A 15,149-nucleotide genomic window follows, 5' to 3' on the forward strand; every position below is an offset into this window, starting at 1 on the left:
TAATATTAATTAATATTTAGAATAATCCTATCTGTAATAAAGGTAATTATTAAAAACTAATTTAATCGAATTTATCCAGTCTTAAATTAATAGATGAACCTAACCCTAATTTTATTTAAGAAGTAATAAATAAATATATTTAAGATATTAAATTATGTCTATTAAAATAAAGGGTTTATCAGAATTTAATAGATACAAAGAAATATGTTTTTTAGAAAACGAAGAAATAAAAACATATTAAATGAGATAGTAAGCAAAAGACAATATGCAAAAAAATATATAAACTTAATAAATTATTATATAGTAAAGTTAAAGAAATAATAGGTCTACTAGTCCACTCTAAAAATAATAAAGTTAATAAAATATGAATAAATAAAAAATAATCGAAGTAAATAAATTAAAAAATTAACAAAAAATTTAAATATAAAATTAGTCTTTGAATAATATTATCTCATCTTAAAAAAAAAACAGATAATCAAAAAATAGTATATAATCATAATAGCAAAATTAAAGTTTAGATAAACCTAAAATTTCTTTAAATTTATATAAAATTAATGTTAATAATAATAAATAAAAATATAATTAAAATTTAAAATTAGAAAAAAAATAATTATCTAATGTTTTTACTTTTTGTAGAGGTAAATATATTTTTTTATGTCATATATATATAAATATTTATAAATATATATATAAATATATTAATATATTTTTACATATTTTAATATATATTAAAAATTTTATAGATAATTAGAAAATATTATAAATAAAAAATAATACTAATCATATGGAAAAATATAATAGTAATACTTTTAGATATTAAAAATAGTTTTGAAATTTTATAATATTTTTTATATATATATATATATAAAAAATTTATTTATTATACATATATTTTACTATCAAACTTATATAATCAATAAAACAATTTGTATATTCGAACATAATATTTTTATAGTTTTTAAATATGAATTGAAATATTTTAATATATCAAAATGAATATTTTAAATAATAAATAAAATATAAATTAAAATTTCTTAAAATAATAATAATATTTGAATTTTAAAATAATAATTTAAAAAAAAAAAAATTATATATATTATTATTACATCATGTAAAAATAAAATAGCATTTAAGATGATAATGAAAAATCTGGAAAATAATTATTTAATAAAATACGAGCTCAATGGACAAATCCGAATCAATAAAAATAAAATCCTCCTAATAATTATGAAATTTATGGATAAATATAACCAAAAGATTTATAATTTATTTATGATATAATTTAATAATAAAGACCTCCTTATTAACCATTTAAAAAATATATAAAACTTAATGATATTGTTGATATTTTATAAGAATTTTGGGAAGATGAGAATTGAAAAAACTACAATAAAAAAGATTTTAATTTTTTTTTAACAAAAAATATTAAATAAAAAAAAAAAATAAAAATAAAAAAAAAAACAATTTATTACTGTAAAATTAATAACAAAAAAAAAATTATATCAAAAAAAAAATAAGAATAAACATTATAAAAAATATTAATAATATTATTAAAAAGATAATTTATATAGTTTATTTACAAAAATAATGAAGATAATATTTATTTCTTTTATAAATAAAATATAAATAAAAAATAAATAATAATAATAATAATATTAATAATAATAATAATACTTATTATAATAAATCAATAACAATAATTTTATATATTTTACAAAACATAATCTAAATGAAAATTACAATATTTAAAAACCTTACTTGCGTCTTTTTAGGATTGTTTATTGTTTTTTTAAGTATAGGATTAGTAGTTTATTTTTATTTAAATTATTCTTTAGATACATTAATTTTATAAACTTCATAATTAACTAGGTAATTTAATAAAAAATGAAAAAAATAAATTAAATTTATAAAAATATATTTATCAATAAAGTACTAAATTTAAAGAATGGGGTGAATATCCAGGATACAATAATGTTTTTTTAAATAAAACAATAAGACTTTTTTAAATCTAAAAATAATAAAATTAAGATATTAATGATTTACCATTTGGTGTATTAAATATAAAAAATTAAATATTTTATATATTAATATTTATTTAAAATATATTTAAAGATAGGTGATGAAATAAATATGAAATTAAGCTAACCTTATTATTATAATTATACATTCAAATTTGAAAACGTTTCATTATTAACAGGAGTATATATATATATAAATAAATATAAATATAATATATATATATATATATATATATATATATATATTTATATTTTATATACAAATTTATATTTATATTTATTTTTATATTTTTTTATTTATTTTTATATATACATAGACTAATGGATATGCATCATATTTTAAAAATGAATCTTTAATAGATAATTTTAATTAAATTTAATAATAATATAATGAGGAAATAACTACTATTAATTATGGATTATTAAAAAACTATTACGAGGAAGTATTTGCTCCTCCGGCTAGAAAAACGCCTGTTTTTCTTTATAATTTAAAACAATAAATGATTGATTCACTCCCTACTTATTATGCCAAAGTCATGTAAATTTTCAATATAGGAGATTTAGATTATGTCAAAAAAGCAATTTTCTAACCTTTGTAAATAAGTTAAATTTTATAAGATCAAATATGGAATAATTAATAATTTGGCTGGAAAAGGTAATTATATATAAATAAAAGCCAAAAAATAAATATATATAAATTTTTAAAATAACTTAAAATATTCTAAAAACATATATATATATATAAATAAAAGCCAAAATAAATATATATATAAATTTTTTAAATAAATTAAAATCATCTAAAAAACCTATATATATATATATATATATATATATAATTAATAACCTAAATACATATATAAATAAATAAAGTATAAAAAAAAAAAGACATAAAATTTATAATAAAAATAAAATAGTTAAAAATCATTAGCAGAATGGGTAAAAATAGCTTTAAGTCGTCAATACTAATACCATCCAAATTTCCAAATAATAAAAAAAGCTTTAAAAATAGAAGATGATCTTATGCTTAAACTTTCCGGAAAAAGTTCTATGTTAAATAAACTAGCAATTTTAATAAATGGTACTGTTTCAGATTCTATATATGAATATTCATAAAGTGTATGTATGGGAGGTATTTTTTGTACAGAAAATGAATTAGTAAGCTCTTAATGGGCTTCCGGTATTTTAACTACGAAGAGAATTTTTAAACATATGAAAAATCCTTTGAATTTTTCGTTTCATGATTTGAATTCTACTATTCCTAAAAACGCTGAATTGGGTATTTATTTGGAGAAAGGTTCTTTAAATGCCAATGATGGAATGTAATTATTGTCTGTGGATTAAAATACAGGGGATATGTTAGATCCTAATGATCCTGCGGCAAGTGTTAGTATCATTAGTTATTATAATATGGCCTAATTTTATAATAATAAAGATAATTTTGGACTTATTAATTATAATTTGAAACTCTATAATATCTAAAAAGCTAAAGACTTAGTAACTTATATAGATTACTTCGAGAAAAATCTAGTCAAAAAGGAAAATTTATACCCGAATATAGCAAATGAGGAAACTACGACTTTAGCTTGGCTCATATATAAATCTTTTCCGAAATTTTTGAATAAATTTAGTGATTTTTTACTTTAAAGTCTATATGCGAGATCTTTATATAAATAACTTTAAGATATTAAATGTGAAAAATTATTTTAGGAAGAAATTTTAAAAGATATAGGGGAGAAAATTTGCAAAAATAAATATTTCTAATAATATGATATAAGTGCAAATTTCGAAAATAATTTTATATTTGTATAGGCTTTTTTAGGTATATATATATATATATATTTTTTATATATAAATATATATATGTATTTTTATATACTTTTATTCTTTTTTTATATATATTTTAGGTAAATAAGGATCTCAAATATGGAATGATTTACTTTTAATTTTTTAAATTACAAATGATTAATTAGCATTTTTATTATATAATTAAGAAAAATCTAAATATGCTTTATTATTAAATGATATTTAGAATGTATTATAAAAATAATATTAATGTCCTATTGCTTGTAGTGCTTATGAATTAGGTATTTAATAGATTTTATATGGAAATATTATTAATAATTTACCTTCTAAATATTTTTATAAATCTGATAATGCAGATTCTTTACTAGAATGGGATAATGACAAAGTATATATATTTAAATATATTTATTTTAATTACAAAAAAATATAAGAAAATATTTAATAATGGTAAAATAATACCTGAGATAAATAGTTATTTAAAGAAGTTTTTCGGAAAAGAAATTTAAATGAAAGATTAAAATATTTCTCTTTTATAATATAGTGATAACAGTCTATTAGTTTTTAGTTAAATATTAGACTTCGTGTTGTAAATAAAGTAAGGGAAAAATGAACAAATATTTAATCTTTAAAAAGAAGATGCAAATTATGTTTTTGAATATTTAAAACATATATTAATAGAAGAATTATTTGGAGGCCTATATATAAAAAAGTTTTCATAAGAATTACTTTGGGGATATAAAGATAAATATTAAATGGCAAAGGTAAAATAATAATAAATATATATATATATATATATATATATATATATATATATATATATATATATATATATATATATATATATATATATATATATATATATATAAATAATGGCGATTAGTAGATGGAGGTCAACCTTGGATTTCAGAAAAAATATATATATTATAAAAAAATAATTGGAATTTAGCATAAAATTTACAATCAAATGAAGTTAATTGGATAAATACAGGAATTGAAGATATTAATTTGTTAAATAATCACAAAAAAATTTTAGGGAATGATATTATTTATAAAAAATATATAGTTTATGCAAATCCTAATTCTAATTCAAAAACTATATGGTCTTATGTTTTACCTTATAATTTAAATAAAACAGTTAATATATTAATATATATATATACATAAATTAATAAAAATATTATATTTATTTATAATTTTAGGTAAAAGGAAGTAATGGATTTGGTTTTTAAACAAAAATAAATGATGGAAATAGTCTATTATATTTTAATGATTAATAATGTAGAGTTTATGAATTAAAGTAAAACGAAAAAACTTCTTATAAAGAATATGATGTTTATAAATATAAATATGAACCTTCAGTAAGTGATTAATAAGAATTCGAAGATTAAGATGGGTTTATTAATATGAAAAGTTCACTTTTTGATGGAAGTTATGTATCAGATTTATATTTTGGGAATATTAATAATTAGGAAATAGTGAAAAAAATAAATATTGATGGAGTTAATATTAAATAATGTAATAATTCTTTAGTTTAAAATGAAAAATCTTCGGTTTTTTATGTTGAACCTTATACAGGAAAAACAGTTAAGTTTTCTTAAAATTAATAGGTATATTATTATTTTAATAAAAATTATTTATTTAATATAGTTTAATTTTTTACTTGAACCCAATTTATTATTTGATTAACCACATGTAAAAAGGAAAATTTACGTTCCATTTTATATAATGGAATATAATATGAATTTTAATGATTATACAGTAAAAAATAATATATATATATATAAATATATATATATATATATATATATATATATTTACTTATAAAATTTTTAGATGGATTCATATTTTGAAGATATATCTTATAATCGAAGTTTAAATAAAAATATTTTTATTTCGTTTTCCGTTTTGAGTGGTATTAGTCTTATATTGGCAATTGTTTTTGGAGTTATTTATTATAAAAAGAGAAAATAATTTAAAATATCATAGAAAAGTTCATTAAAAGCTAGTTTAATTAATTATTAAGATCATAATTAAATTAACTAAAATAATAGTATAAATTTATATATAAAAATAAATTATTTATATATTTATTATTTAAAAAAACATAGCAAATGAATTAAATTTATAAGAATGATATTTACTTTGAAATAAAATAACAAATATTTATTTAATTTTTTTTTTTTTTTTAAATAAATAAATAAATTATAAATTATAGAAATAAAAAAATTAACAAAAAACTCATTATACTTTCCATTTCATTAATGTCCTATCATATCCTCCTACTGAGTACACATATTTATCTTCATTATCAAATTATATTTTGTAACATGTGAGGAATGTGCCCTATAACTTAAGCATTTATTCCCTTTCAAACATGGATTTCTATATAAATTAACAAATCCCCAATCATCTCCTACAGCAAATATCTACTTATTATTGCTTCTCGAAACTCCATTTACATGTGAGCCATCAGTAGATGGAGGAAAAACACCCTAAACTGGCCATCCTAATTTGCATGTAAAATTATACCATTATTCATCTCTTAATTAAGATGCACCAGCTTATATTTATTTTTTAAAATAATAAATAAAAATAAAATACATTGTAATTATTATCCATTAGAAACTTAAAAGAAAAGATACTCATATGCCCCACAATTAGATTAAATATATTATCCATCACATGACCAATCAAATGAAGTAATAAAAGAATTGTGTTTAGAACATACTGCTACTTATTCGTAATTGTTGTTTACACTTAATATATATATATTATTATCATGCGATCCTATACCAAGGAAATTTCCATCTGGTGAAAAATGCATTACTTCAATCCATTCATTTGAAATTTAATTTTCGTAAATCTTTTTTTTTTATAATTTTTTTTTAATTTTTATTATTATTATTTATTACTTTAGTATCTAAATCTTATATGCTTTATCTTATTGAGAGATATCCATCATTTGTGGCTACTGCTACATGTCCATTAACATGGTTTATTGTTACTGCACGTGAACATTAGTTTGGTGGAAATAATGAAAGGGTAGAAGCACAACCTATATATTAAATTTTTATATTATGTATATATATAAATATATATATATATATATATATATATATATATATATATATATAATTTTTTATAACCTATTTTTTTTTTCATTCCTGGTATAGGATTTATAGTGCCTTAATGTATAACTTTATTTATTTCAGGATTAAAAACTAGTACTTTGTTATCATCTCCACTTGTAATTACCTAATATATTTATTTATATATATATTCTATAATATTTTTTACATATCCTGTTTTCTTATCGACATATAAACCCCATGTTTCTCCGGTCGAATGTCCATTCATCAATGTATTAATTTCTCCATTATTAATTTATTATATACATCCTTTTATTTTTGTTATATAAATAAACAGCGTGAAATTTTTTTTTACCGTTTCTAGTTCCAACTAAAATAACTCCATTATGATAATCAATAGCCCTTGCACAATTAGATAATTAATGTGAAGCTTATATCTCATAAGTATTAACATCTAAAACTTTCAATTATTTATCAATAGCTCCACTTGAAAACATTAATCCATCTTTTACACTAATCGCATGTATAGCTCCATTATGTAATTAAATCTCCTTGGCAGCTTAATTTCCATTCCATATATAAACTGAACCTTTAGAAGATCCTGAAAAGCTTATTCCTGCATTATCCTTATGAAAAGCTACACTTAACATCTATATATAATATTTCTATGTATTAAAAAATAAAAAATACATCAATTTTAGTTTAAGCACCAAAAATACCTCTAGAAGCCTTCAAATAATTTCCATTGAAATCTATAAAGGCACAACCACTTTTTCTAGCTAAAATACATGCATAACTACCTCCACTAGTATCAATATCCATAATAGTCTCATTTCCTGTTTTGTCCATAGAAAGTTTCTATCCAGAAGATACGTCATATACATGTATACAATGATCATTACTCTCATCTACAGAAAATAAATATTTGCCATCTGGCGAGAATTTTATACATTTGGCAAGTCTACTACCCCTTCCTTATTGGATTTTGTGAATTACTTTTTTAGTTTTGGCACTCCATATGTATATTAAAGGATTCTATCCCCTCTAACCAGTCGCTACAGTATCTCCATCTCTGCTTATATCCAAACATTCGATATCATCATTGTGACCTTAGAGGTTAGGAGTTACTAGACCGTCTCCGAAAAACTCTTAATTGTTTGTAGATGTGTCTAATATTATACCAACGGCAGCGGAAAAATATACAATTTTATTAGGCATGGATGTATAGTATCTATATTTTATATTATATTTATTAAATTATTTTAAGCATTTTTTATTTACAAATTCTATCTTGTGTTTTCACATCTGTAACCGTTTACATATTCTAGTTTTAAATGTTATTATGGAGGAAATGCATTATTTTAAGGAGCCTTTTTTTATTTTATTAATTTATTATTATTTAAGGGTGTTTTTTTACGATTTGATGGTTCTTTTAAAACACCTATCCAGGGTTTTACAGCCATAAATTATTCTCCTTCTTCTTTTTCTTAGAGTTCAAATAAACCTTAATCCTATATTTTTAAGTATGTTTTTTGTTTAAAAAAAATATATGTATATGTATATATACATATATAAATATTATTTTATTTACTTCTTCAGGTTTATTTTCTTTAACTTAATACTTATTTACTATTTGTCCGTTAGCATTTTCACGTTTATCATTATATTCCATTTACAAATCTTCTTCGTCTAAATTACGAGGTTCTTTAGAATCATTTGAGGTACCACAACCCATTTTTATTTAATTTAAATGATTTTTTTTTCTTTATTAATTTAAAAATAAATAAATAAGTAATTATTTTCGTTTTTAGAATTTTATTTATAATAAAATATTAATGAATGTTGAAATTTTCAATACTAGTATTTTATTTTTTTTGTAAACGAAAAAAAATAAAAATATCAATTTTAAACAACAGTATTTAATATGATTTATTATATATTGAAGAAAAATATAATTAAATAAAACAAAGGAATAAAAGAATTACATAAATTTTTATAAATTATTATATATGATATATGTAATAAATTTATATATTACTAATTTATTTTATTGATTTTTTTGAATTAAAACAATTAATTAAATAAATATTTATATCATATAAAGATAAGATATGAAATAAAGAAATCGAATTATAATTTTAATTTGGTATTTAAATTTATATATATATATATATAAATTACTAATTTATTTCTAAATTTATAAAATCTTTATTTTACTACATAAATATATAAATAATTAAAAAAAAAAATTAAGGCATTTTTAAAGAATTAGAAAGACTAAAAATATATATAGTTTATTTTTTCTTAAAAAAAAAATATGTAAATAATATTAAATAATTTGCATAAAATAAAACATAATTAATATAAATATATAAATATATATATATATATATTATATATATATATATTTAAATATATATATATATATATATATATTTTATATATTATTATTTTACTTACATTATTAAAATTATTTATATATATATATATATTTATCAATTTATTTTTTAATTATTTGTTGTGGGACAAAATAAACAATCAGTATCTAAACCTTATGAATCAAATTATATATTTCCGTATTTTAATTTTTTATCTATTATATCATTTGCCATTATATCGTAAAATTCATCAAAATTAAGTACTTGTTTCATGCCAATAATCTAATCGTATTTATTTTTATCATATGAATCTTAATATCTTTGTCTTAAATTTGAAACTTTAATCATTCCAGTTTCAGGGTCAAGTGAATCAAAAACATTTTTTATCATTATAACTTCATCTTTATTTAAATTGGGTCTTGTATAATTTTAATATTTAAAATTATTTTCTTATTATTATTAATTTCCCATATTTTTTTTTATTTTTTTAGATAAAATTATTAATTATTTATTTATTTATTTTCATTAACAAAAATTTTATATATTGTAAGCTAAAATATATATATATATATAATTATTAATTTTACAAAAAGAAAAAATAAATAAATCTTAAAAAAACAAAAAATACAAAAAAATGGAATAATCATAAATTTCTTAAGAAGTGCTATAATAATATAATAAATTAAAAATGGAATATAGTGAAATTTTAAGAACATCAATGGATATAGAAGAAGAAAAGCGAGAAAATACATTGGTTTTAGATACCATTAAAAACTTGGAAAATGACAGAAAATGTTGGAGATTAGTTGGAGGTGTTTTAGTAGAAAGAACTTTAGGAGAAGTAGTTTAATCATTAAAGGAAAATGTCGAAGTTTTTGACAAAACAGGAATTACATATTAAACTGCTTTATAAAATAAAGAAAAGGCTCTATTGGAATTCGAAAACTAATATAATTTGAGACCTAATAGAGACAATTTCGGTAAAAAAGATGACGGAACTAAAAAAACATCGGTTTTAGCTTGATTAATTATTTATTTTATTTTTCGAAAAGAAATTATATATATAAATAATTTATTTAAAATGAAAAATGATAAATTATTTCTGTTTTTTTTTTTAATGGAAATTTATTTTTTGTTTTTTATAAAAAAAAAATCTTTTTTTTTTTTGTTTAAAAAAAAAAAAAAAAATTTAAAAAAAATAAATAAATAATTTTTTTTTTTTAAAAAAAAAAAATCAAAAAAATAATTAAATAAAAAAGGTTATCAATAAATTTTATATATGTTTACAAAAAGCATTATGAAAGGTTATCTTCCTAAAACGGAAGAAGAGATATAAGAAGATCTAAAATAAAAAGAAATCGAAAGAAGAATAAATTATAAACCTTCCGATTTATTACTAAAAAATGTTTAAAAAAACGTTTAACCAATAATTAATGCTTTACGAGAAAAAGGTAAAAATCGAATAGATAAATAATATTTTAAAATAAAAATTTAGAAGTGAACAACAATTAAAAAGAAACAAAAGAAACAGGGGTAATATTCCATACTGATTTCGAGAAAACCTTAAAGGAATAATCAAAATAATTGAATTAGGAATAATATTAATAAGAAAATATAAATATTCGTAAAGACAAAATCTTAAATGACTATAAATAGGAAAAAACAAAAGAAATAGAAAAGATGTCGGCCTAAGAAATCGATAAAAAGCTAGAAGAAATAGATAATACAGCATTAAAAGAGGAAAATTATAATTATTTAAATCTATTTGGAGTTACTCGAGGACGTTGTATGATGCCTGAATGTATGAAAGCATGTGTATAATATAGAGGTAGTTATAATATAAAATCTTATTAAGGAATTGAGCTTTTTTCGTGTTTAAATTGTAAATGTCCCATGAATCTGCATGAAGTTCCTGAATAAGAATTTTCCTTTTCAAATTAATTAAGTTAGGAAATTAGTGGAAAATATATAGAATCGAAACAGCTTAATTTTAAGTCTTTAGTAAGTATTTTTTTAGTTTGGCCTTAAGAAAAAGATGCGAATACCGATAAATTTAGAAAATATCCAGTTCCTGAGTATTAAATTAGGAAAAGATAATAATAAGAGACTATATATAATGCTAATTTGGAAAAAATGGTATAAATTTTAAATGAAGGGTGTTTTGATGTAATGAGTTATTATGATTGTAATGCAAACTAGTTAAAGGAAAAACTAATTGAAAAGAAGATTTATTCGATAAAAAAACCAGTTGCGAAAAATGAGATGGAAGAGTTTTTAAGCTTTATTAAGGTTTTTAGAAACGAGGAAACAAAAATATAGAATTAAAAGGCGAATTCTATAATCAATATGTTAAATAATGAAAAAGATTTATATAAACTATAACTTTATTTAAAATATAAGGAGAAAATAGAAAAAAAATTCGAAAAAGTTATTAATTTACACTAAAAATATATACAAAATGCTAAAGTCTTTATTTTATTGATTTCTTCTAAATATACCAACCCATATACGTAGTTTAGAAGATTTCTGGTTTCAGCTTAAAATTAAATGCCTTAGGAGTTTGTTTATTATTATTCGAGTAAGTATAAGTATAAAGGAATTATCGATTGTTAGTAACTTTTCCCGGATTTCTTTAAAATTACATATTAGACGTTTATTTTAGCTTAACATGTGCATAGGAGTGTACTTTTATAGGCAGATTAAGATAAATCATTGAATGAAGAAACAAGAAGAAGAAAAAAAAACCAAATAAAAGAAAGAGAAATATAAATAAATGATGGAAGACTTAGAGATTATTTAGATTTTAATAATTTCCAAGTAGTCTCTGAATAATTTGATTGTTAGCCATAATAACTTTATAAAGCTTTTGATTTTATAGACGAAGATAATTTCAAAAGGGAATCTTTTCTTTAATTTTGTTAAATAGGAACAAATGAATTAAATATTAAGATTTGTGCAAAAATAGGACCACCTACATATACTACTATCAGTAATAATATACCTAATGTATATAGAATTACCGATTAGTATGATAATGATAATATTGCTACTCATTTATGTAAATAATTAAATAATTCGTAAAGAATTGCTATTGTAATTAGACCGATTGTTGTAAAAAGTAAATTAGATGAACTTATTTTGAATATCTTTAGAATCAATGACTTTATTATTGTCAATAAGGTTTTTGCTATACTTACTTAAAAACAAGTTAATATTTTAGCAAATTTAGAAAATATTAGTTCTGCTAATAGGTAGTCTTACATTAATATGATGACTGAAGGTAATAAAGATATAAAAATAAAAAACAAAAAATATATACATAATTATATATTTATAAATATTATAAATATTATAAATATTATAAATATTATAAATATTATATATTAATATATATATATATATATATTTATATTATTTTTTATATTTATTTTATTATAATATTAAAAGGGTTTGTTTTAATTGTTTTATTAACTAAGCCTGGAGGTATTAAAGCTGTTGAAATTCTATCTGATGGATGTAATACTGGTCTAAAATTATCAAAGACAAATTTTTTAGAAGAACTATATGTAGAACACAATTAGGGAGGATTAACATTTAATGAAAAAATTCAAAAATAATTTTATAATGTATTTTAATCTTATACAAATTTAAATATGTTTAGTGGAATTAAAGATTTTTTTAACATAGAAAAGCTAATTTTATAAGATGATGAATATGATGATGAAATAAATAATATTTTTATAAATAAAGAATCAAATTAAGTGTTTTACAACCCCTAACATAATAAAGAAGTAAATCTAGGAAAAAAATATAATCCTTAAAAAAGAATTAGTATTATAGAAGATGTAAATAATGAGAGTAAAACAAGATATAATATATATATATATATGTATATATATATATATATATATATATATATATATATATATATATATATATATTTATATTTATAATAGGATACAATTTTTTTATATATTCTCCAAAAGATGAAATAACTACCGAGTAAATTGTTTCTATTTTTATGCCTGAATGTGCTTCTATATAACTAATTCATTTAATCTTAAAACCTTAATACATTCAATATATAAGTCAAGTAGAGAAAATGTTATAAAAAATGAAATTTAAAGTTTGGTATAAATGCTAAAAAGTAATAAATAATCCTTTAGATGCTCGTTTATTTATTGAATCGATTTAAGTTTTAAAGACTTAATCTAGTTAAACTGAATAAATATACACTTCTTATACTACAACCCCTTTTTATATTATTTCTTGTGTAAAACCGGCTGGTAGGAAAGAAATGTTGGCATTTTTGTAAGATTTCAAGCTTAATGATAAAAATATAAAAATAGAGCCTATTAATATACTCTCTTTAAAAAACATGCTGATTCCATGCCATACAGATAATTCACATGATTTGGCTCAAAGTTTTATTAATCCGAAACTTAGGGCTTTTTCGGGAAATGAGGTTAAGGAATTTAATATAGAAGATTAAAAAATGGTAATTAGATTTATGTTAGAGAGCACTTTTGCGACTAGTATACATCCTGAAAAACCTATTATGGAAGAAATATAGATTTAAAATATACTTTATTCAAAAGATTTTGTGCATTTTCACGTTAATTCAGATGATTTAGGGGAATTCGAAATCAGAATTTACGATTTTTAGTCTAGTTTCAATTAAGATGCTTCTTTTGGGAGTATTTAGAACGATTTCTATTTAATTTCATGGTTTTATTCAGTGATTAATAATAAATATATGCAAAGATGTCCCTTGACTTATTAATATAGATTAATGCCTGATTATAAGAACTTCGAAGAAGAAAAAAAAAACGTTTAAAGACCTAGTCAAATTTTTGATGTGCAGGAATATATAGGAGGATTTTTCCTTGAAGAAGTAGCTAAATAAATGATGCTTTACAGATAATATGAAATGTCGGAATAATAAAAAGAAACACTCAGGAGGAATAATATAACCTCGTATAGAGGATCTATTGCTGCATATTTGTGGGGAATGAGATTGGCTAAATTTGCTAAAGAAATCGAAAATTTAAGCTTTCCATAGGATTTGGAAGGGTTTGGGAAAATAGAAATGGTAGAGGGAAAATTTTAAGGTTAAAATAGGGACGGGGAAGGCTTTTTGGAAGAGGATATAAAGAAATACTTCGAGATTTTAGCCAGAGTTTAAAATGAATTAAAATTAGAGGATATGCATTAATTTTAGATGGGAAGTTTATTTAAAAAACTGGAGAATAAATTAGATTAAATTAAAAGAAGTAAAATTTATAAATATAGTAGGTAACATAAAATGAGAAGAATTATGCCTAATTTTATAGAAAATGAAAATCTAAGGGTCAGAGTAGATAATAAGTAGATTTTTAAGAGAGTAATTAATGAAAACTTCGAGACTTAAGATGAAGTTTTTGAAAAAAATAACGCTAATGTTAGTATTTAGGAAGATATTAAAGAATTAGAGGAATATTTAATTTAATTGGAGAAATTTTAGGGTACGTAAGAGGATACTTAAGAGGAAGATTTTTTCGAAGTGAAAAAAATGAAGAAATTTATGGATGAAGAATAATATATGTACTTATTATTATAGACTATAGAATAAAAAAAGGAAAGTCTATCAAAAGAATTAGAAATTAATAATAATAATCATTTTCATATAAAAAATGGTGGTTAAAATAAAATGGAAGAAAATTATGAAAATAATGAAAATTTATAAGAATAATATTAGTCATTTTCTAAGTCTATATAGATGTTTTTACAGTCTAAAAATCTATATGAAAAAGCATAAAAACTCAAAAATATGAATATTACTAAAATTAATACTTTTTCATTATCTTATACTATTCCTGAAA

General features: G+C 19.4%; 5 protein-coding genes across 5 annotated transcripts, besides 27 other annotated features; 3 read left to right on the forward strand and 2 right to left on the reverse strand. All coding sequences in view use genetic code 6, as the record gives it.

Moving 5' to 3' along the window:
• The first annotated feature begins 659 nt into the window (after positions 1-659).
• Positions 660-699: a microsatellite.
• Positions 660-733: a microsatellite.
• Positions 662-766: a microsatellite.
• Positions 767-1,417: 651 nt separating this feature from the next.
• Positions 1,418-1,461: a microsatellite.
• Positions 1,428-1,461: a microsatellite.
• A 14-nt stretch (positions 1,462-1,475) lies between these two features.
• Positions 1,476-1,515: a microsatellite.
• A 99-nt stretch (positions 1,516-1,614) lies between these two features.
• Positions 1,615-1,686: a microsatellite.
• Positions 1,637-1,701: a microsatellite.
• Positions 1,702-2,112: 411 nt separating this feature from the next.
• Positions 2,113-4,365, forward strand: IMG5_007940 (hypothetical protein; the record flags this gene model as incomplete). The annotated part of the gene is made up of 5 exons (XM_004039791.1): positions 2,113-2,199; positions 2,336-2,673; positions 2,933-3,837; positions 3,923-4,206; positions 4,363-4,365. Coding segments are annotated over 5 exons (1,617 nt in total), but the record flags the coding sequence as incomplete, so codon positions are not given.
• Positions 2,201-2,270: a microsatellite.
• Positions 2,201-2,310: a microsatellite.
• Positions 2,201-2,330: a microsatellite.
• Positions 2,231-2,309: a microsatellite.
• Positions 2,679-2,839: a microsatellite.
• Positions 2,826-2,853: a microsatellite.
• Positions 3,839-3,880: a microsatellite.
• Positions 4,366-4,597: 232 nt separating the features above from the next.
• Positions 4,598-4,686: a microsatellite.
• A 903-nt stretch (positions 4,687-5,589) lies between these two features.
• Positions 5,590-5,635: a microsatellite.
• Positions 5,636-6,008: 373 nt separating this feature from the next.
• On the reverse strand, positions 6,009-8,645 carry IMG5_007950 (hypothetical protein; the record flags this gene model as incomplete). Its single annotated transcript, XM_004039792.1, has 8 exons — positions 6,009-6,381; positions 6,423-6,684; positions 6,734-6,876; positions 6,968-7,219; positions 7,266-7,560; positions 7,601-8,141; positions 8,192-8,421; positions 8,502-8,645. 8 exons carry the CDS (start codon positions 8,643-8,645, stop codon positions 6,077-6,079), a joined length of 2,172 nt encoding a protein of 723 aa, XP_004039840.1. The 3' UTR covers positions 6,009-6,076.
• Positions 6,691-6,729: a microsatellite.
• Positions 6,893-6,955: a microsatellite.
• A 626-nt stretch (positions 8,646-9,271) lies between the features above and the next one.
• Positions 9,272-9,355: a microsatellite.
• Positions 9,275-9,363: a microsatellite.
• Positions 9,287-9,365: a microsatellite.
• A 40-nt stretch (positions 9,366-9,405) lies between these two features.
• Positions 9,406-9,759, reverse strand: IMG5_007960 (hypothetical protein; the record flags this gene model as incomplete). The annotated part of the gene is made up of 1 exon (XM_004039793.1): positions 9,406-9,759. The coding sequence occupies one exon, from the start codon at positions 9,757-9,759 to the stop codon at positions 9,406-9,408; it is 354 nt and encodes a 117-aa protein (XP_004039841.1).
• Positions 9,760-9,976: 217 nt separating this feature from the next.
• On the forward strand, positions 9,977-10,405 carry IMG5_007970 (prefoldin subunit 2, putative; the record flags this gene model as incomplete). Its single annotated transcript, XM_004039794.1, has 1 exon — positions 9,977-10,405. One exon carries the CDS (start codon positions 9,977-9,979, stop codon positions 10,310-10,312), a length of 336 nt encoding a protein of 111 aa, XP_004039842.1. The 3' UTR covers positions 10,313-10,405.
• Positions 10,406-10,456: 51 nt separating this feature from the next.
• Positions 10,457-10,501: a microsatellite.
• An 84-nt stretch (positions 10,502-10,585) lies between these two features.
• IMG5_007980 (hypothetical protein) lies at positions 10,586-14,728 on the forward strand (the record flags this gene model as incomplete). Its single annotated transcript, XM_004039795.1, has 5 exons — positions 10,586-10,739; positions 10,784-11,116; positions 12,215-12,568; positions 12,736-13,146; positions 13,245-14,728. Coding segments are annotated over 5 exons (2,736 nt in total), but the record flags the coding sequence as incomplete, so codon positions are not given.
• Positions 12,598-12,669: a microsatellite.
• Positions 12,598-12,692: a microsatellite.
• Positions 12,611-12,695: a microsatellite.
• Positions 13,157-13,240: a microsatellite.
• Positions 14,729-15,149: the final 421 nt, after the last annotated feature.

Source organism: Ichthyophthirius multifiliis (genome assembly GCF_000220395.1).
Source record: "Ichthyophthirius multifiliis unplaced genomic scaffold scaff_1120509249490, whole genome shotgun sequence".
Lineage (NCBI taxonomy): Eukaryota > Ciliophora > Oligohymenophorea > Hymenostomatida > Ichthyophthirius > Ichthyophthirius multifiliis.